The sequence below is a fragment of the Canis aureus genome, chromosome 28, assembly GCF_053574225.1.
Source record: "Canis aureus isolate CA01 chromosome 28, VMU_Caureus_v.1.0, whole genome shotgun sequence".
Classification (NCBI taxonomy): domain Eukaryota; kingdom Metazoa; phylum Chordata; class Mammalia; order Carnivora; family Canidae; genus Canis; species Canis aureus.
The window spans coordinates 18,520,896-18,541,825 of NC_135638.1; the positions used below are offsets into that span (position 1 = coordinate 18,520,896).

Consider the following 20,930-nt stretch of genomic DNA (forward strand, 5'->3'; position numbering starts at 1 on the left):
TATATCTACCCCTATGTTCGCTGTAGCATTATTTACAAAAATAAGGTATGGAAGCAACCCAAATGTCTATCAATAAATGAATAGATAAAGAAGTTATGTTATTAGAATACAACAGACTATTACTCAGCCACAAAAAAGAATGAGATCTTGCCATTTGCAATAACATGGATGAACCCCTAGAGGATGTTACGCTAAGTAAAATAATTCAGTCAAGTAAAGAAAAATACCATATGATTTTATTTATATGTGGAATCTAAACAAACAAACAGAAACAGAAACAGACTCATAAGTGCAGAGAACAAACTGGTAGTTACCAGAGAGGATAAGGTTGGATAAATTGGCAAAATAGTTGAAAGGGATTAAGAGACACAAATGGCCAGTTATAAATAAGCAGATGAAAAATACAGCATAGAAAATGCAGTAAATAAAACTATATAACATTATGTATAACAGATGGTAACTATAGTTATGGTAGTGAGCACTGTGTATCATATAGAATTGTAAAATTAGAATATATAGAATTGTCAAATCTGTTGTGAACCTGAAACTAATATAACATTGTATACCAACTACACTTAATTTTTTTAAAAAAAAAAAAGCTGTACTGTGACTTACAAGATTGCAAAACCGAAAAGGTTTCAGATCTTCCAATTATGAATCTAGAGAAAAGCTCAATTATTTCTGAATTATCCCTATTTAAGAAAGTTTTAATATTGTCCAAAACAGATAAACTGAAACGTAACTGAATATGACAAGAATATATTCTCAGTAAGAAGTTAAAACCAGGCTTCTTGCAGTTTAATGCCGAAAACACAATGGTAAAACCTTTGACTTCTACATGTAATTTTTCTGCACAGCCAAACAGCACAGTATTTTTTAGTCAGCTAGTACATTTTTATAAAATTGATATAGTTTTATGGATTTTCAAGATATAATATACATGTAACATATATACAACTTGTCTGCACAGCTAAAGGGAACAAGAATTTTTCAGCCAGCTCATGAACGTAGATGTCGCTGGAGAAAACCAAACCCTAAGAAGTTAGGTCTTTCTAAATACCACCTATGAAAGATAATTCTTGCTGTGCTATCACCTCTGGAAAAACAGGTTTGTAAATTATCCATCAGGTGTCAAAAATAAATCCCTCTCCAAATCACTGTTGTGTTCTCCTATTTGAATAAGAAAGTGCAATCCAAAAATCTGACAGGATAAATTGTCAACATGATCCTCTTGACAGCAATAACTTGACCCTCAAAAAAGAATCTGTTATTCTATGCGAGTCACACATTTGACACTTCACGAGATTTCAGATTCAAATTCCAAACATAATGCCTCATTATACCTTCTTTGCTCCCTGTTGGTGGCATTATCTGAACTACAATGAAGAAACTGACATCAGTGAAATAAATAAATAAGCAAGTCAATCTATGTTCAAAGAATGTATGATGGTTTTGTGTGTGTGTGTGATAAAGTCCTCCGGTGTAGAAAGCACTATGGAAATCTGCAGCAACGCATTCCTTACAACTCTAAAACTACCTCAGGTGTTTAACTACTGTGCTTCACCTGTCCTGAAAAGACTTTGTAGTGACAGGGAAAATGCACAAGGCTCAGATTTCAAAGGGAACACCTGTGCTACTATGCACACAGGCCAGATACTGAGAAAGCTGCATTACCTCCGGGCATTGCACTTCTGAGGGTTTCCTGGAAGTTACAGAGATAAGAGGCAGATGTGCCAGTATTTTACTTAAAGCCCACTTTAAAACAAGGCCTTAAAACCTTAAAAAAGTAGCAACCTGTAATTTCAGGAACTGCCTCTTCATTTCTTTAAAATTGAAATATTATTGAAATGGAAATTTAATGTGTGGAAAAACACACAAGATGATTTCAATTAAATCCACAGTTTGAATATTACACAGGGAGACTGAAAGTATAGTGTATGGAAGAATGTCCTTGTGAGACAGCAGAGCCATTAACTGAACACAAGTCTTACACAGAAATGTCTATTGATTCATCTCATCTCACTGCCAATGCCCACACCAGTCTGGCCATAACTGACTCACATATGTACCACCCCTATTCAACAGGACCCTTAACAACTGACTCTGAAATTTTCAAGAGTCCATAAATCACCAGAAGATCTTTTTTTAAAATGTTGATTCTCAGGGCATCTGGGTGATTCAGTCAGTTAAGAAGCTGACTCTTGATTTTGGCTCAGGTCATGATCTCAGGGTCCTGGGATCATCAGGCTCCTTGCTCAGCAGGAAGTCACATTGAAGATTCTCTCTCCTTCTCTCTCTGCCCCTCCCCACCCCCACCTCATCCCCGGGGCCATGTGTGTGCACTCTCTCTCTAAAATAATTTTAAAAAATTCAGATTCTGATTTGGTAGTTTAGGAGACAAATCTAAACTATAGTATTTCTATATATATGGTCCTAGGACCATACACTGAATAACCACACTTAGAGTTACAAGGTTCTAGCAAGGTTCTAGTCCAGTTTCTTGGCCAACTGAATCCATTAGAGATTTTCCCCAAAAGGAACTGTCCTTTTTCTGCTCTCCTACTTAGTTACTTAAACTTTATCCTTTCATCGAAGTCCTATTCACAATCTCTCTCCTTTTGAAAGTCATTCCAACTATAATATTCCATTTATCACACTCTTCTTTGAACCTTCTTAAACATGTAATTTATCAGTTACTATATATTCCCCTTGATTTGTCTCCATTGTTTTGGGTCTTAATTCCCAAACTAGAATTCAAAACAAACAAACAAACCTGTGTCTCACACTTTTTTGTGTGCTTTTCATGGCACCTAATATAAAACATGGCATAAAAATACATTGCCAGTATGTACTCATCAATTATCTCTTGTCCCACAACTGGCCTGGGAATGAGCAATAACTTAGAACAAAGACATATGACCTAAATTCTATGCTTCAAACGTACATGTGTGACATAAACTCAGATGGAAGGGTATTCATAATGTACCTATGCTAAACAAAAGGTAAACCTCTGAAAAGCTGACCTGTTGGATTATTTTTGTACATGTCATATCTTTGTTTTAATTTTGTGATTAATCCAAGGTGATGATGCTTTCATTATTTTTGTTGTCATTTAAAACTGAAGTAGTTAATCTTCAAGACTATGTTCTACATGTTTGAGGAGACTTTAGTATTTAAGGAAACCCTTTAGTAACTGAGAAAGTACCATTTATCAGTTCTCTAAGTCTCCATTTATAGCACTGGGTCAATTTGCAAGAAATAACACCTGTGTTTTAGTTATTTATAGCTCATAAATTTTAGATGGATGCAAGATTGATCAGTAAGTCAAGCCTAGAAAAACAGATGATAGGAAAGATAACCTCTCATAACAAATCACTCTACAGTATCTACTTATGCATTAGTTTATATTTTATATTTCAATATTTCAACATAATGGGTTTTGAAAGTAAATATTAATTGCTTCTATTTATTGTACTTAGAGATGCTTCTCTACTTCTCAGAAAGTAAGAAATGGGTTAGCAAATGAAAAACTTCTTCATAGGCAGATTAGTAAAAGAAAAAGCTGATAGACACATAGAAACCGAGACTTATAATTTAACACCATAACTTTAATTTAAACCAAACACTAATACCAGAAACATTTAAATGAATACGTTTACATAGTTTTCATGAATATGCTATAGTAAGTTGCTCATTGTTCCTATAGTGAGAATTTTGTTAACTCTTCACTAAGAATTCCTCTCTCAAGAATGATAAGTTGGTTTGTTTCCCAGCAGTCAATAAGAGCTATGTACACAGTTCCCTGTTTTCCTTGGCTGCTGGGAAACTCAACGCTAATTTAATAACCACAGCATGGGATCCCTGGGTGGCGCAGCGGTTTAGCGCCTGCCTTTGGCCCAGGGCGCGATCCTGGAGACCCGGGATCGAATCCCACGTCAGGCTCCCGGTGCATGGAGCCTGCTTCTCCCTCTGCCTATGTCTCTGCCTCTCTCTCTCTCTGTGTGTGACTATCATAAATAAATGAAAAAAAAATAAAAAAAGACTTTAAAAAAATAATAATAATAATAACCACCACAGCAATCAGGTTTTTAGGTGTCCTTCAGGAATATGCCTTTAGCTTTTTCTTCTTCAGTAACTGAACAATGACAAAGATGATGATTTTAAGAAATATGATTTTCAAAAGTCCTTATTTTGAAAATCTGAGAAAGAATATGTGTACAATATTCTTCATTTGTTTCCCTAAGCACCATTCTTTATGTCCCGAAAGGCTGAATTCTACATAGTAAGTCTCTTCAGGCTCTCTTAGCCTCTGGATTCCAATTGGATTTGGCTAAAGGGAGACACAAACAGTAAGTCAGAGGGTGTGAGGTGAATTTAAGTCTGTATTACTCCCTCACCAACTCTATGCATTCCCTTGGAATTCTATGCCTCACTGTGATGGTGACAGTGTCCTGTCATACAGCCCTACTTCCAGGCAATAGTCCTGACCAGGCTGTGACATCACCATTCAAGCCTAGGTGACCCCTGTCTCTTATGGCTCACTTTAGGCCTAGCCACAATTCTGCATATAGATCTTCATTTTTTTTTCTGGTGAACTCTTGTTATTGTGGCATTTTTTTCCTGCTAAAAAATAATATTTGAGAATTAGACTATCTCACAAAATTTATATTAGCAAACTGCCTAACGTATTAGCCGATATCTATTAGATCTTAATAAATGTTATCTTATTCCCTCATTCCTTTAAGAACTTGCTAAATTTTCTATGATTTGCATAGCCTTTTAATGGAACATTGCTGATATCCATGTGACTAAGGAAGAAACTCAAATCCAGTATTTTGAATGACTGAAAAACAAGATAATCATTGTCACCTAAAATCCCAATGAAAAAGTAAGTAATCCCCTTACAATTCAAATTTAACACAATATTAATTACACAAAGTTTAGAGTAAGTTATTCCCGGATTTGCTTTGAGTCTATTAACAATAAACATTGAAACCTAAGATCTTTGTTCCTATTAAATTTCTAGGATGATAGTTCCACAGGAGCCCCCAGCTACCTCTGAAGTTTAGGTATATATGATACACAAAAATACATACAGGAATAATTTTAAAAGTGTTCACAAACCTCAAGTTTATAAATCCATTGTCATAACTTTCACTTGCAAAAACCAAATGAATGCTGCCAAATTATGTCAAAGAAAATGTTTCTTTTTCTTTCTTTTTAGATATGAATGGAAAGATGAGTAGGGTTATGCCGCTCCAATCTGTTCCATTTACATTTGAACAAGGTTCTTTTCATCATACATAGAAAAAATACATCCCCAGATATCTCCATAATAGAAGCTTGGATCAGTTTTAACACAGTGTGGCTACAATGTCCTTGCCTTCAAATCACCTGTACACATACTCTTGTATCAACCCCTTTGCTAAGAAGGTTCTCATCCTCCAAATGCTCTCTTCAAACCCCCCACCACACAATAACTATAACATCTTTCAAATGCTATTTTAAAACATACCTCTTCTATGAAGCCCTTCCTGATTATGGCTTTATTCTGAAATTCTTTAAGGTTTATAGGCACTTTAAAATATATGAATTGTAACCACATTATGATTTACATCTTACAAATAGTTCTCTGGGAAAAGCCTTTTTTTAAGATTTTATTTATTTATTCATGAGAGACACAGAGAGAGAGGCAGAGACAAGGCAGAGGGAGAAACAGGTTCCCTGCAGGGAGTCTGATGCAGAACTCGATCCCAGGACCCCGGGATCATGGCCCGAGCCAAAGGCAGACGCTAAAGAACTGAGCCACCCAGGTGTCCCATCTGGAAAAAGTCTTCATAGTCTGGTCCCTATATCTCCTGAAAGAGTCTCTGGACTTGCTGAGGGGTCTAAACATCCTCACTTCATGAGATAGAGTTATCCATAAATCAATGTAACTCTCAAAGTCACTGAAATCCAGTGCCAATTTAGCCACCTGTCATACTTATTAAAGACTGACTTTATCTGACCCAAATGCAACTGCACTTAAAAATACAAAGTAAAACATTAAATATAATACTTCATTAAAAGGAATGTTTTTTCAATTTTAAGAACATTTTCTCGTCAGAATTAATCAAATTCCTTTACATTCTACCCATTTTAAAACTGTTGTTGAAAATCTAATCATTTTTTCATTTATTCATGTCAGTTTTACCCCTTCCAACTAGCATGAATTGAGCTTGGAGTATCTGTCAGCCACTCACCAGGGAAATGCAAAAATTACTAAAGCACAGCCCCTTTACATAAAGGAATGGAAGGTTAGATAAAGAGTCAGGATGCAAATATCAGAAGCAGAGGCAAATACGAAATGCTATGGGAGTCCGGGAAGTGAGTGGGAGTGCACCTAACTCTATATGGAAGGGTTTAGACAAAAGTAGATTCTTAAGGAAGAGGAAAGAAAGTCATTAGAGAGAAAACAAGGAGGTTATAAGCCAGCCTCACAGTGCTAAGGTGATCAGGTTTAGCAAGCTCTGTACAGCATCAAAAAAAAAAAAAAAAAAAAAAACCCAAAGCATATGGAATAATGGCATAGATGCTCCTGTGAAATGGTGATGCTTTTCGTTTAGTTTTCTGTGTTCACAGACTTCTTGGTGAACAGACCTCTCTGCTTTCTCTTTCTAGGCAGCAGTTCTGATGCTCAATCCAGAGCCACAGCTCCCCCAGTACTTCTAGGGCTCTGGTTTCTCTTCTCTGGACAACAGCTGATCTTATGATATACAGTCAATTATCCAGTTTTTCAGATACGGATCTGCCATGTCTTGAGGAAATGTAAGATGCATTTTTGTGTTTCAATCCCAGCACCTTTACTGGATTGCCCCCTTTGCAGGATTACCTTCTATTGTCTAAGGTACAACAATATATGTGGTAAAGTCTACGAACAGGAACTCTTGTGCTCATTCCTGGGTCTTATTCAATAGCTCATTATCCTTCTATCCAGTGGCACCTCTGTACTAGCCCAATTTGACATTCTACTTTCTTCCTCCTCACTCATATGCCCTCTTTATTTATCCTATCATTGACTGCACCTCTCTTGTCACCATCCCACAGAACTGTCCCATTAGCTAATTTTAAGATTTCATTTTCCACTTCTCCTCCATTTAGACTGATTTAAATATTAGGCAATGGGGAATTTTACCATTCAAATGTCTTCCTTATCTTTGGTAAGTTCTAGTAACCCACTACTCCAAGTCACATATTTGAATTGGTCCCATAATTTCATTTTTGGAATTCCCATATATCTATCTGTATTTAGCATTCAGTTTGCAATCTGAACCCCAAACATACTATTTGGTCTGTATCTATATTTGATTAGGATTATGTAGTATCTGAACACTTTAAAACTCAAACTCCACTAACATGTCTTTAATCACCTCTTTCTCATATCCAGAAGCTGCCTTAGTCAAATGTCTTCAAAGGTCAAGCAGGTGACATCACACAAAGTGGTTGGAAAAGAGTGATGGGACCTACAGCAAGTCAGAGCAGGAATCATTATTTTAAATGTCCCCATTTTTTGGAAACATTCTGACATACTTATATAGGAAACCTATCTATATCTGTCAGTTTTTAAACTTAAAGCATTATGAACCAAATGAACTGCAAACATCTCAAAGCATCCCAAACATTTGACTCCACATGGATCTTCATGCAATATGTCCAAAATTACCATTTTGTAATGTCCTATCCTCAACACTCATCATTCCTGCCTTCTCCATCTCTGCTGATGATCTCGCTTTATAATCTCACTGGGAAAAAAACAGAGGCACCCATATGAAAATTCTCTTCTTTCTCTTCCTCATCAAATACACCAAACCGTGTATATAAGCTTCTGAACCTACAGTCTCAGTGCTTCCTGTTAAATAAACGAGGTGACTTTGTGGTTATATTTTCTCCCTTCCATTGCCAAGTATTTTCTCAACTTATTCATTCTCATTAATCTACAAATATACTCTTTAAAAAAAATGGAAAAAAGCCCATATTCCCCTCTACCAATAGCTAGTTTCCCTTCTCTGATCTTCACAGCAACATCATCTTAAAGAGTTACTTGAGGTAATTTCTCTACTACCTCACCTTCCATTCTCTTCTTCCCACTTGAGTAAGACTTCCAGTCATACCCCATCACTGAAATTACTCTTACTGAGATCACCCACAACCTCCATGTTGGCAAGAACATTGTTGGCTTTTCTTCATTTTACCCAGCCTCTCAGCAATACTGAAACACTGACTTCTACCCTGATGAACTCTTGTGCTTTCTGGGACACCAGGCTACACTGTCTTTTCCTCCAATCTTGCTGACCACTTTTTCTCAGCTTCCTTTATTAGTTGCTCTTTTCTGTTCAACCTCTACATATTCCAGGACCTTAGGGCTCAATCCAAGGCATTCAACTGGCATTTGTCCATAAAATCTTCTCCTTGAAGGATTTTGTTCAGTCAGTTAATGAATAACATCTACATAATTTCCACATTTTATCTCCAGTCCCACCTCCCTACTGACCATTAACATCCAAATAAAGATGACATTTGGCATCACAATGAAGCTTGACCAGGAAGAAACTTGCAATTTCATCGTCACCTACTCCTGTCTGCTTCTCAGAAAATAATTCTACCATCCACCAATACGCTTAAGTAAAACCTATGAACATTTCAGACTTCTCCTTTTCCTTCATCCTTCACATTAAAGCTATCAACCAAACCATTGACAATGCCATGAATCATATCTTGAAACCACCCACCTCTCGCCATCTTTACCACTATCACCCTGGTCCCAGTCACCATCCTATCACACCCAGAATATAGCAAGGGCTTCCTAACTGTCTCTCTGCTTTCAGCCTTAGCTATCCTTCAGACCACTCTCCATAATGTGGTGAGGAATAGTTTTTGAAGTGGAAACTGACCAGGGCAATTCCTTGCAAGGCATTCTCCAATGATTTCCATCTCACTCAGCATAAAATTCAAAAACTTCCTCACCTATAAGCCAAAAGGACTTCTGGCCCATGCTACCTCATTTTCTAACACCTTACCCATTGTGGAATAAAATTCAGTCATACTAGCCTTCTTTGTGACCCCTGAAAAACCCCACTTAATTTTGGATTTAGAGACTTTGTGTCTGGTATTCCTTCTGCCTAGATTTCTGACTTTTGTTTAGCTGACTCCTTCTTGTAACTGAGCTCTCAGCTCAAGAGCCACCAACGCAGGGAAGTCTTCCCCAGCTCAAAGTCCACCAACATGATTAGCTCCACCTTTATCCTTCTCTATCATTCATTCTCCCTATTTTCATTAAGTTGTTGAACTTTTTATACACTGATGTATTCTCCAGCATCAAGAACAGTGCCTGGCACAAAAATGCTCAATCAGTATTTGTCGAATTAAATGCTTTCTTTTTAAAAAAAAAAAAAAATTTATTTATTTATTTATGACAGAGAGAGAGAGAGAGAGAGAGAGAGAGAGAGAGGCTGAGACACAGGCAGAGGGAGAAGCAGGCTCTGTGCAGGGAGCCTGATGTGGGACTCGATCCTGGGACTCCAGGATCGCGCCCTGGGCCAAAGGCAGGCGCCAAACCGCTGAGCCACCCAGGGATCCCCCGAATTAAATGCTTTCTAAAACACAAGGTTATCAATAACAAATTGGTTTAATCAATTTTAAAAGCTTTTCTGTAACTTATTAAAATTTTGAATGCAACAGACATACAGGAAAATAAGGAAACAGTTACTTAGACATATTGTAATACCTTCACTAGACAATTCATTACCACCTGAATTTGTACATTTTCGTCCAATGAACCAGTATTATATATAACAATATGTAAGATATATATGTCAGTTTTAGAAATATTTGGTTTTAACTGAATTAGTAAAAATTATCAAAAACAGAATTTAAATTTTAAATCACATATAATTATTTGTATAAAATCTAAAAGGACTGTGTAAGAGGACACAGCTGAACAACAGCAAACAATGTTCTTGAACTAAATGTCATTCAAAATTTGTAATTTATAAATTATTAAAAATGATTATTTTTTTTAATGAAGGCATTCAGTAAAAGTAAAAAAAAATAATTACTTAAAGAAATTGCATTGTCCTATTACCATCATTGTAAATTTGGGATATGTTCCCTATTTGAGTTATGTCTTTTAAAACTAAGTTGAAAATTTTTGGTTAGAAAACAGTTAACACTGCAGATACCACCTGGCCCATAAAAAATGAAAGACACATGTTTGATGAATAAGTGAATGAACATGCATGCTTATTTTTTTCATCCCATTCTGCCCAGCTGCCCTTGAATCATTATGAACTTACCCAAACTGTTTTTTCAGGCTTTCAATGTGGCCTCCATATTGTTAAACTCAAACCTCCTCATTTTATTTAATCTTTATAACCATCATCTAACAGAACTGATCATGACTTTTCCCTTTCTTCATTTAGCTTCCAGGATATCGTGCTCCCAGATTTTTTGTTATTGTTTTTTACTAATTTTTAATTCTCTTTGCTGTTTCTCCCCACCTCTCTTACCTCTACACTATAAAGTATATCTAGGGCTCACTTCTCAATAATCTCTATCTATACTCACTTCCTTAATGATCTACCTCTCTTCATGGCTTTAAATACCATCTAAATGCTGATAAACTCTAGTTTTATGTTCCAGATTGGATTATATCACTTTTGTCTAATTGCATACTTGACAAATTCACTTGGATATTTAAGCTAAATTTTAAGTTTATACGTCCAAAATTGAGCTCCAGCTTTCTCTACCAAAAGTTGATCTATCCACAGTCTTCCCTATCTTAAAAATATGGTAACTCCAATACTTCTAGTTCCTCAGGCAAAAACTATACAGCCATACACCATATCCAAAATCTGTTAACTCCAAAACGAAATAGAATCCTAATGATAACCCCCATGATAAAGAAATGGGTGATTACTGGACAAGAACTAGGCCACAGTCCTGTTCTGCTTCTCATGCTAAAGTCCTCTTCTTCTGTTGTTAATGGAGGGAAAGAGAGAATAGACTGGCTTTTGGAAGAGGAGAGAAAACTATGTGGGAAAACAGCAGGCATCCTTATCCCGGGAAGTAAGGAGGCAGAGGTTGGTTACACCTCCTCTAATCTCTTGGAATTTGGTTGGCAAAATGGGTATCAAGTAACTGGGTGACTTCTGGGATCTCTCTAAACATTCTGGAAGCCACCAAGTTGAAAGACACAGAATCTTGCCCATTGATCTTTAAACCAGAATAGAAAATGACATCAATGGGACGCCTTGGTGGCTCAGCAGTTGAGCTCAGGGCATGACCCCAGAATCCTGGGATGGATTCCGACATCAGGCTCCCTTCGTGGAGCCTGCTTCTCCCTCTGCCTATGTCTCTGCCTCTCTCTCTCTCTCTCTCTCACGAATAAAATCTTTTTTTTTGAGATTTCCCCCCAAATCCTCTGATCATCTTAATCATTTTATTTTGAAAATGCTCATCTACTGTAAATACTCTACTGATTACTTTTTTCTAAGATTTTATTTCTTTATTCATGAGAGAGACAGAGAGAAGGCAGAGGAAGAAGCAGATTCCTCACAGGGGACCCAATGTGGGACTCAATCCCCAAACTGGAATCATGTCCTGAGCTGAAGGCAGACACTCAACCACTGAGCCACCCAGGCATCCCAATAAATGAAATCTTTTTTAAAAATTTTTATTTATTTATTTATTTATTTATTTATTTATTTATTTATTTATGAGAGACACAGAGGGAGAGAGAGAGGCAGAGACACAGGCAGAAGGAGAAGCAGGCTTCATGCAGGGAGCCTGATGCGGGACTTGATCCCAGGTCTCCAGGATCACGCCCTGGACTGAAGATGGTGCTATACTGCTGAGCCACCCAGGCGTCCCGATAAATAAAATCTTAAAAAAAAAAAAAAAGAAAAGAGAAAGAAAAAAGAAACTGCCATCAATTTTCAAGAAACTGGATTGAGTGGATTTAGATCTTGCGTCAGATGCAGAAACCCCCAGCCTACTGGCTGCCTGGCTCACCAAGGCAATTTCATTAGTCCAGCAACCAGGCTTCCTTGAATTTTTCAAGACTGATGTTATGATTACAAAGGAGTTTTGGTGTGTACTCACACTCTTGCCACTTCTCACCACCTTCATGTCAACCAGCCAGCAGTGTTAAGTTGATTACTGCAAGAGGTTTGTCTACCTGCTTACACTTTTGCCCCACCTCCCACCACCCAACTTCTATTCCCAACAAAGCCAAGTGATTCTGAATAAGTATAAGATTATAGTATTCCTCTGTTCAAACAGTTCAGGTGGCTTCTTACTGCTCAGACTAAAAGTGAGTTTCTACAATGATCTGTATCTGTCCTTCTCAGTTAAATTTCTGATCTCATTTTCTACATTACTTCCCACCCTCACTCTGTGTCAACAACATGGGGCCCTTTGCTGGGTATGGTGATTTAGGGTCTTCACACCTATTCTAGGCAAGGAAGAATGTTTGTTGTGTTTACTTCTGGGTTCTAAAGGTGCCTGCCATATGGTAAACTGCTAAATGAAGCAATAAATAACAACAATTTCAAAATTTTGTGGCATTTTCTTGCTTTGAGTGTTCCATTCTCCTACTAAAACTACTTCTCTTTCCTTTCTGAGATCCTAGGTTTTCTTACATTTAAGGAGGCATCTTTACGCTCTCAGAACTCCAGGGTAATAACTAAATTACATAAAACTGGCCTTAATGTCACTTTCTTCCTATCAGTATTACCATTTACAATGCAACTTCTGAAAAGAAAAATACATTAAATATAAGTATCATTGTCTTTAAAAAACAATAGCTATCTATTCAAATTAAGGTCCAGTTTCTATGATTATCTACTATACTAAAGTATACGAAAAAACAGTAACAACTAGACTTTACTTCCTGTGTTAAACATAGCCATAGGAAAAAAATCTAAGTGACAAATCGGAACCAAGCTATTACAATATGCACCATGGATCAAAAGTACCAGTAGTTTTTTGGCTCAGAGACTGGATGCCTAGCAAAAGGAGAGGTATCCAGATGTATTTTGTTTTACATTTAGAAAAGTGCTAAGCCAAAGTTCTGACCATAGTTTCGCCCATATGTGAGGTGAGAACAAGCAGGCACAGCCACCAACCCTCCCAGCAGTATCTGTCAACGGTTCCCTAAAAGACATGGAAATAGATTTAAGAGCGGAAAATGGCTTATATAATTGGCCCATGTGTCCCTTTTTAGGCAAAGTATCCTGGCTGCTAAAGCGCATTCTAGACTTAGGTACCCTTTGCATCACAGTGAATTACTTGGGATTTCAGTCATTCTATAGTGTTGTAGGGGGTCTATGTCAAAAATTTGTAGCAAGAGGTAAATATCCACTAACTCATTTTAGTATCTGAATTCCAGAACATTTGAACATATTTATTATTATCTCATTAGCTCCATATTATAGGATAATTTTTAGTGTACCATAAATATTTTAAATATTGACTTATTTGAAACATTTATTCCCTCATCTCTAGCATTTCCAATTTCAGTATATCTCCGGTGTTACTGATATCCTACCTTCCACAACTTTTATTATTTTAATTCCTCTTTCTTATCTGTCCTTATATTTATCTCATACATAATCTTTACTCTTCCATCCATCCCTTCATTCAACGTATATTTGTTGAACAATCAACAATATTCAATCAACGAGTATTTAGTGAGTACTTCTATCCATCAGCCACAGGGTTATAAAAATAATTAAGGTATGATGCTTATCCTTCTAGGAATTTTAAGTCTTAGAAAGGAAAATAGACATGTAAATATTTAATTCCAACAAAATTTTGATACTACCAATACATTTTAATAAATGCTTTAGGAGCATAGTAGAAAGGCAGAGGAATGCATGCACCAGTGACAGCTTTGCAGAAAGACAACATTTGAGCTTAGTCTTGAGTAAGACATTATGAGGAGACAGGAAATGCAGAAATTCTGGGCACAGAAGAAACTGATAAGCAAAGAGACAGAGGAAACACAACCATCCTTAAGAACAGTGAATAGATAAATGTGAACACAGATTTAGATATACACAAGGGAGCTGAGGGCCATGGGCAAAACTGACAGGATATACCTCCTTGTATACATTAATCAAGGTAAGCTTCAACTTGTGAGCATCCAGAAGTTAACAGAAGTGTCATGCAGCTGAGTAACCACTATTATAGAAGTGTTTGAGGAAAAAAAAAAAACAGACTTAGTAACAATGAGGAAGGTGGACTCAAGTAAAAAGTAAAAATAAAGTAGGAACAAACTGGTATAGTCTGCTGGGTGAGAAGCTGTGGTACCAATCTTTAGGTGACATAATTAGCAAAGCTTAGGATGAAATGGAAGAGATGAATTCAAAAGACATTTCTGAGACAGAATCTACAGAGTTTGGCAAGTAATCGTATATTTATGTTTGCAGGTATATGTTATGTGAAAGTGGGAAGAATGAGAGTGTGGCAAGAGCTGGGGATGGGCCCAATTTTCTATTTTGTAAGATGTTTTGCTTTGATTTGCTTACAGAAGACTCAGCAAATGTTGATGAGATCCACTAAGAATCCAGGAAAAGAAGCAGGATCACAGATAAGGGTGGAGGTGGTTCATTTTCTTTTCAGACACCTTAAGCCTAAACTAGTAGGCAGCAGGAAATATGAAAATGAAGCTCAAATATGAAAGCGGAGCTCAATGAGATGACTGTTGGATGGAGATAAAGACTACGCTATGGACTAAATACCATCAATATATGGATGGTATTTAAAGTCAATGGAGTAGATATGGTCCTGTAGGAAGGGAGATGGCCAAAAGGAAAAACCTGAAAAACAAAGTTTCAAGAAACGAAGAAAACAAGAACATGTTGATGAAATAACTAGAAAAACAAAACAACCAAAGGATAAGGTGAAAACCCATGGGAAAGGAAAGGCTTGAAAAAAGACAGTATGTGCAACAGTATCAGATGTCTTATTATAGATTGTGGTTTTATTCTTTACACCAGTTTTACTAACAAGAAAAGCAATGCCAAGTATGGTTGCTGGCTAAGTTCACATCCCAATAAGCAGCAGAGGCAAAGTGAACGCACTGCTACTGAAGTCCAAAGCTAGTATTTTTTTCTTTTAAAAATCTATTGCCTCCTCAGCAACAAGAGTTCTAGTTTCTCAACTTACCCAAAATCAAGTGTAAAAAAAATTATAGGACTTCTTCATTTATGAACTTTTAAAAAGAAAGCCAATTAGGGGGATCCCTGGGTGGCGCAGCGGTTTGGCGCCTGCCTTTGGCCCAGGGCGCGATCCTGGAGACCCGGGATCGAATCCCACATCAGGCTCCCGGTGCATGGAGCCTGCTTCTCCCTCTGCCTGTGTCTCTGCCTCTCTCTCTCTCTCTCTCTGTGACTATCATAAATAAAAATTAAAAAAAAAAAAAAAAAAGAAAGCCAATTAGGGAGCCTTTCAAATCATCACTGATTTCCATAATCAATAATTTATTTCTCCCCTTCCTTATCCTGCCACAAGTCTGTGTTTCTTCAACCTACTCTTCTTCTGGAAGGTTCCCTGGAACAGCACTTGTCAGTTTCTCTTCCTCTAGTTGAGATATGCCCTCCACTCTCTGCCATAATTTAGGGTCCTGATCACCTTCCAGGAACACCTATTAACCATCTTCCTCACTGATTAACTCTCACCATTAGGAATATTCCATTATTTTGGGCTCCTTTGGCATTATTCATACACTTTAGCAGAGAATTTTACAACGTTGTTTACTTGAGCATTTTCAAATGTATCTATTCTTTCTTCTAAATCAGCCTATAAGCTCTTCAATGGAAGATGTGGCTTTCCAGAGTCCACTTTTAACCCTATTATTTAAATGAGGGTAAGAGTAGGGGTAGGCATGTGATGTTAATAAATGCGGATGTGGCTTGGCTGCCATAGGTTCCAGGATAAACAGTACACTAAATAAAGCACCAAGTGTGAATAAGGTAATTGGCTATTCACATTTTTAATGTGATATGGCAAATAGCATACAAGCAGACAAAGTCGTGGCACCTGTAGGGTATTGCGTATTTTACAGGAAATAGCTCTTTAAGCCAAATTTTAATTTTGTTTTCTCAGAATTAATATATTTTAAATAACTATTTAAATAAATATCATTTTCACAAGGTTGATCAACATCTGTACTTCTGCTGCTATATATGTTAACAGTATTTCAAATAAAATAGAAGTGTTCTTTAAGACTTCCCCTTAAATGTGTATTCTAGAAAATGTGTTCCAGTATACTTGGGCAACGAAGTCCTTTGCAGCCCAGTTAATGGCCAAGACACAGTTCCAGTGCTAATAGTATCTAAGGGCAACACAACATAAACCCTGGCTGGTTTCTAAATCTACATTTCAAGGATAGAATGAAACCAGTGAAACTAAAAAGAAACTCATATAAACAGCCCAGACTAGACATCATACAATAGGCAGTTATTTTCTTTGGATTTGTTTCTGTGAAAAACGAATCACTGAACTAACTTCTTTCATTATTTCCATATTACTTAAAACACACACAAATATTCTCAGATTTCTTTTTGTGGGTTCAAACTCCCAAGGTTTTCCTTATTTTAAGTAAAAAGCAACGGAACACCTATCCACATGGAATAAGCATATGGTGGCCTACTTGGAAAGGCTCCATAATTGGCTCTTTCTGTTTGAAAGCTCACAGTGAAGAACTCCTAGAATTTTTTACTTCGGACAAACATTTTAAAATATACAAAAAGGAGAAATGTATCATAGCCTGCACAGAATTTTGAAAAGAGCTAACAATTTCCTTATGTATTTTATTTAAACAGTATGGGGAGACATAGAATTAACTATCAGTCTATAGTAACATTTACTAAGACCTTGCAATATGCCTGACAAACTTTACTACCTAGGTTATCTCCTTCAATCCCCACAACAACCCTCTGAGGTGAATATACATGCTAGACACGAGGGAATGGAAGTAGAAAGAAATTAAGTTTCCCTAAATCACACAGCTAATGCATATCAGTGCCAAATTTTAAACCTAGATCACCAGATTGCCAGGCCCCATTCTTAACCTCTCATGCATTTTCTTGAGTGCTACCTACTTTCTTCAGGGTAAATTGTTTTTCTAGTTAAAGTTAAAATAATATGCTAAATTTTGTAATGGGTAATGTGAATTTAGAACTTCCATATATCATGAAGGTTGCCTAGAGAATATCCATCAGCACTAATGTGAATGCAGAAGAAGAAAAACTAGAATGCAATAAAATTAGCTATGCCCTACAATGTATCCAAAGGAGAAATGTAATTCCCAATGTTTATTACACATGTGTTGCTATCACCAATGATTATTTATCTCAGTTTTTGCTAGTACATTCCTAATTTTAGTATAATAGATATTTGAATTTTTTTCTAAATTTTCAAGGTACAAATATATTAATGAGCTATATCCTAATAGCCTTTAAAAAGTAAGTGTGTGTGGTGCCTGGGTGACTCAGATGATTAAGCATCCGACTCTTGATTTCGGCTCAGGTCATGATCTCAGGGTTGTGAGAGCTAGCATCTGGCTTTGCACTGGGCAGGGAACCTGCTTAGGATTCTGTCTCTGCCTCTCCCCACCTCTCTAAAAAAAAATTAAAATAATAATAATAAAATGTAAGTTTTATTATTGTTTGCTACTGTACTCTAAAAATAAATGAGATTATTAAGGATAAGTCACATATATATTTTGTAATCTTTGTCCAAGCTTGTTTTCACATGACAAAGTGCATAAATAAATCCACAAGAATAAATAAATCCACAAGAAAAAAAAAAGTCATTTCCAAAGCACTCCTTAATATAAAGCAACCAGAAAAGTGTACAATTTACAAGGTAATTTACATACTGGTAAGCAGCAAGGATCTATTGGAAAGTTATCACCAATCCAGAAAACTACTTCAAATTATTGGTCCCTGACTTTTCAGATCCACCATTCATAAGTTCCATCAGCTAGGAAGAGGAATTAGGAAGCAGTTGGTTCCACTAACTCACTTAAAAGCAAATGTGTTAGCTGTTCAGCATTTCAGTATAGGAATCTTCCTGGTAAGAGTAGAATTCAGAGTTTTTAGTAGGAACATTGCATCTAAAGGTATTTAATTCTACTATGAAATTCAAAGAGCTCTTAGAATAGAGGGAACACTAATAAGAATATACAGAGGAAGATACTCCCCCAAAAATCTTTTTTTTTTTAATTTCATACAGGACAAATGGCAAAGATTAAATAACAGCATGAAGAAATTTAACCAGGAAGACTGAAAGCATTAATAAACATTTTTTGTACATACCATTTGAATAATTTCCTTACCATATACTGCATATTAGATGCTGTTGGATACACCTGACTCCGTAGTTTATTATGAAGGTCCAAGATACTCTGCATGTCATTGTCTGTGATGGCCCTCTTCCCTCTTTGCTTGGCCATCCACCACTCACCATCCTCATCCACGTACTTTTCCAAAAGTTTCTCCAATAAAGTAGCATTGGGAACCACCATGGCTGGAATTGCTCTAGCCATGAATAGCACTGTGGTCACTCTGAGCCACTCCTGCGCGGTACACTTCATAATGAATGATCTCAGGATTTCCCCGGGAAAATCTCCAAGACAGGCTCTTCCACTCCTTTTGGCTATAACGACATGCAGTGTGATTAAGGTGAAAATCTAGGCAGGTACTAACTTTCCAATAACAAAAGTAAAATAGCAGTCACAAAGGAAGTGTGCCAGATGGATTGGTTTACATAACGCCAACAAACGGACATGGGTTTTGGATTGGAGAGAAGTTATTTTTAAAATAACTTCTCTCCAATCCATTTTTCCTCCAGAGGTTTTCCACGATGCATTATTTTCACCAAATAGACAACTATATTTACCAAGATAACACGCAAGAAGCCAAGATAAATGGCAAAAGTAGCCCCAAAGAGTCAAAGCTTGAGATTCTATTTCTGAATGGAAAAGCTTTAAGAGGCTACATATTACATACATACAGCTTGCAAAGGGGGTATCATCCACCTTACAGCGTTTTCTATCAACCTAGAGGTCCAAATTTCGCTGTCTTAAGGTATTATTTTATACCAGAGTCCTAGCTCCAGTTCGCAGACACTCAGGATGTCCACAACATGCTGAAATTGAGGTGAATGTTTTGAAGGAGTAGAAAATGTCATTCATAGGTATATCCACGGGTATATGCATCTAGAGGGCCCATGGGAACTAATGCGAAAGAATGGCCTGGGAGGAAGTCTCCTCTTCCCCAGGCGCAGGGCAAGAAGAATTCAATCATATTTCCTAGAAAGTGTGTGCCCAACCTGCGGCCCGCACCCGATAAAGCTAACAGGTCGCCAGCACCTCTAGCTCTTCCTCCCACGTGCCGCAGGCGCGCGCTCCCCACTTAACCCAAACGGAAAGCGCACGAGGATGAGGAAGAGGAGGAAGAGGAGGGAGAGGAGGGAGAGGGAGAGGAGGAGGAGGGAGAGGAGGAGGAGAGAAGGGAGAGGAGGAGGGAGAGGAGGAGGGGAGGAGGAGGGGAGGAGGGAAGGGAGGAGGAGGGGAGTAGGGAGAGGACAAGGAGGAGAGGAGGAGCAGGAAGAGGCGAGGAGGAGGTGGAGGAGGAGGAGGGAGAGGAGGAGGGGAGGAGGAGGGGAGGAGGGAGGGGAGGAGGAGGGGAGGAGGGAGAGGACAAGGAGGAGAGGAGGAGCAGGAAGAGGCGTGGAGGAGGAGGAGGGAGAGGAGCAGGGAGAGGAAGAGGAGGAGGAGAGGACGAGGACGAGGAGGAAGAGGTGAGGAGGAGGAGGGAGAGGAAGAGGAGGAGGAGGTGGAGGAGGAGGAGGGAGAAGACGAGTAGGAGAGGAGGAGGAGGAATGAGAGGAGGAGGGAGAGGAGGAGGAGGAGGTGGGGAGGAGGAGGTAGAGGAGGAGGAGGGAGAGGACGAGGGGGAGAGGAAGAGGAGGAGGAGGTGGAGGAGGAGGAGGGAGAAGACGAGTAGAAGAGGAGGAGGGAGAGGAGGAGGAGGTGGGGAGGAGGGAGAGGACGAGGACGAGAGGATGAGGACGAGGAGCAAGAGGTGAGGAGGAGGCAGAGGAGGAGGAGGAGGGAGAGGAGGAGGGGGAGAGGAAGAGGAGGAGGAGGTGGAGGAGGAGGAGGAGGTGGAGGAGGAGGAGGAGGTAGAGGAGGAGGGAGAGGTGGAGGAGGAGGAGGGGAGGAGGGAGAGGACGAGGAGGAGAGGATGAGGACGAGGAGGGAAAGGAGGAGGAGGAGAGGAGGAGGAGGAGGGAGAGGACGAGGGGGAGAGGAAGAGGAGGAGGAGGAGGTAGAGGAGGAGGGGGAGGTGGAGGAGGAGGGGAGGAGGGGGAGGAGAGGATGAGGGATGAGGACGAGGAGAGGAGGAGGTAGAGGAGGAGGAGGAGGGAGAGGAGGAGGAGGAGGGAGAGGAGGAGGAGGAGGAGGAAGCCACGGTCACTTGGAAGCACCAGCTCCCGCAGATCTCCATCGCTGCAGCTTTGCAAGCAGCCCACTCACCCTCCGCGTCCGCCCATTCTCTACAAGTTGCCTTTTTTTTTTTTTTTAAGTGGAGTTTTAGAAGGGAAAAAAGGTAGACGGGAGAAGGTGGGAGCGACGCGGTTTAGAAACGCCCTTACCTCTCCAGCGTGGGGCTCCCGAGGCGAGCGGGGCGGAGCAGCACGGCGGCCTCCCGCAGCCGCCCCAGCCCGCGCACAGTCGGGTCGGGAAGGGCCGGGGCGCGGCGGAGGGTGGAGGGCGGAGGGCGGAGGGCGGAGGGTGGACGCGAGCCTGGGCCTCCGGCGCTCGGCGAGGACCTGCAGCGGGCCCGGCGCCCCACGGCGAGAGGCCGGACCTGGGGCTG

The 20,930-nt window shown here is 39.0% G+C and overlaps 1 protein-coding gene across 1 annotated transcript in view; it reads right to left on the minus strand.

Moving 5' to 3' along the window:
• The window catches only part of CRISPLD1 (cysteine rich secretory protein LCCL domain containing 1), a 48,119-nt gene extending 27,201 nt beyond the window's left edge, over positions 1–20,918 (minus strand). The window contains exons 1-2 of the mRNA XM_077876514.1: positions 20,707–20,918; positions 18,383–18,702 (exon numbers count right to left, since the gene is read on the minus strand). Coding sequence (XP_077732640.1) covers positions 18,383–18,640 — 258 coding nt within the window. The 5' untranslated portion in view covers positions 18,641–18,702; positions 20,707–20,918. The remainder of the gene's footprint in view (positions 1–18,382; positions 18,703–20,706) is intronic.
• Between the last annotated feature and the right edge of the window lie 12 nt (positions 20,919–20,930).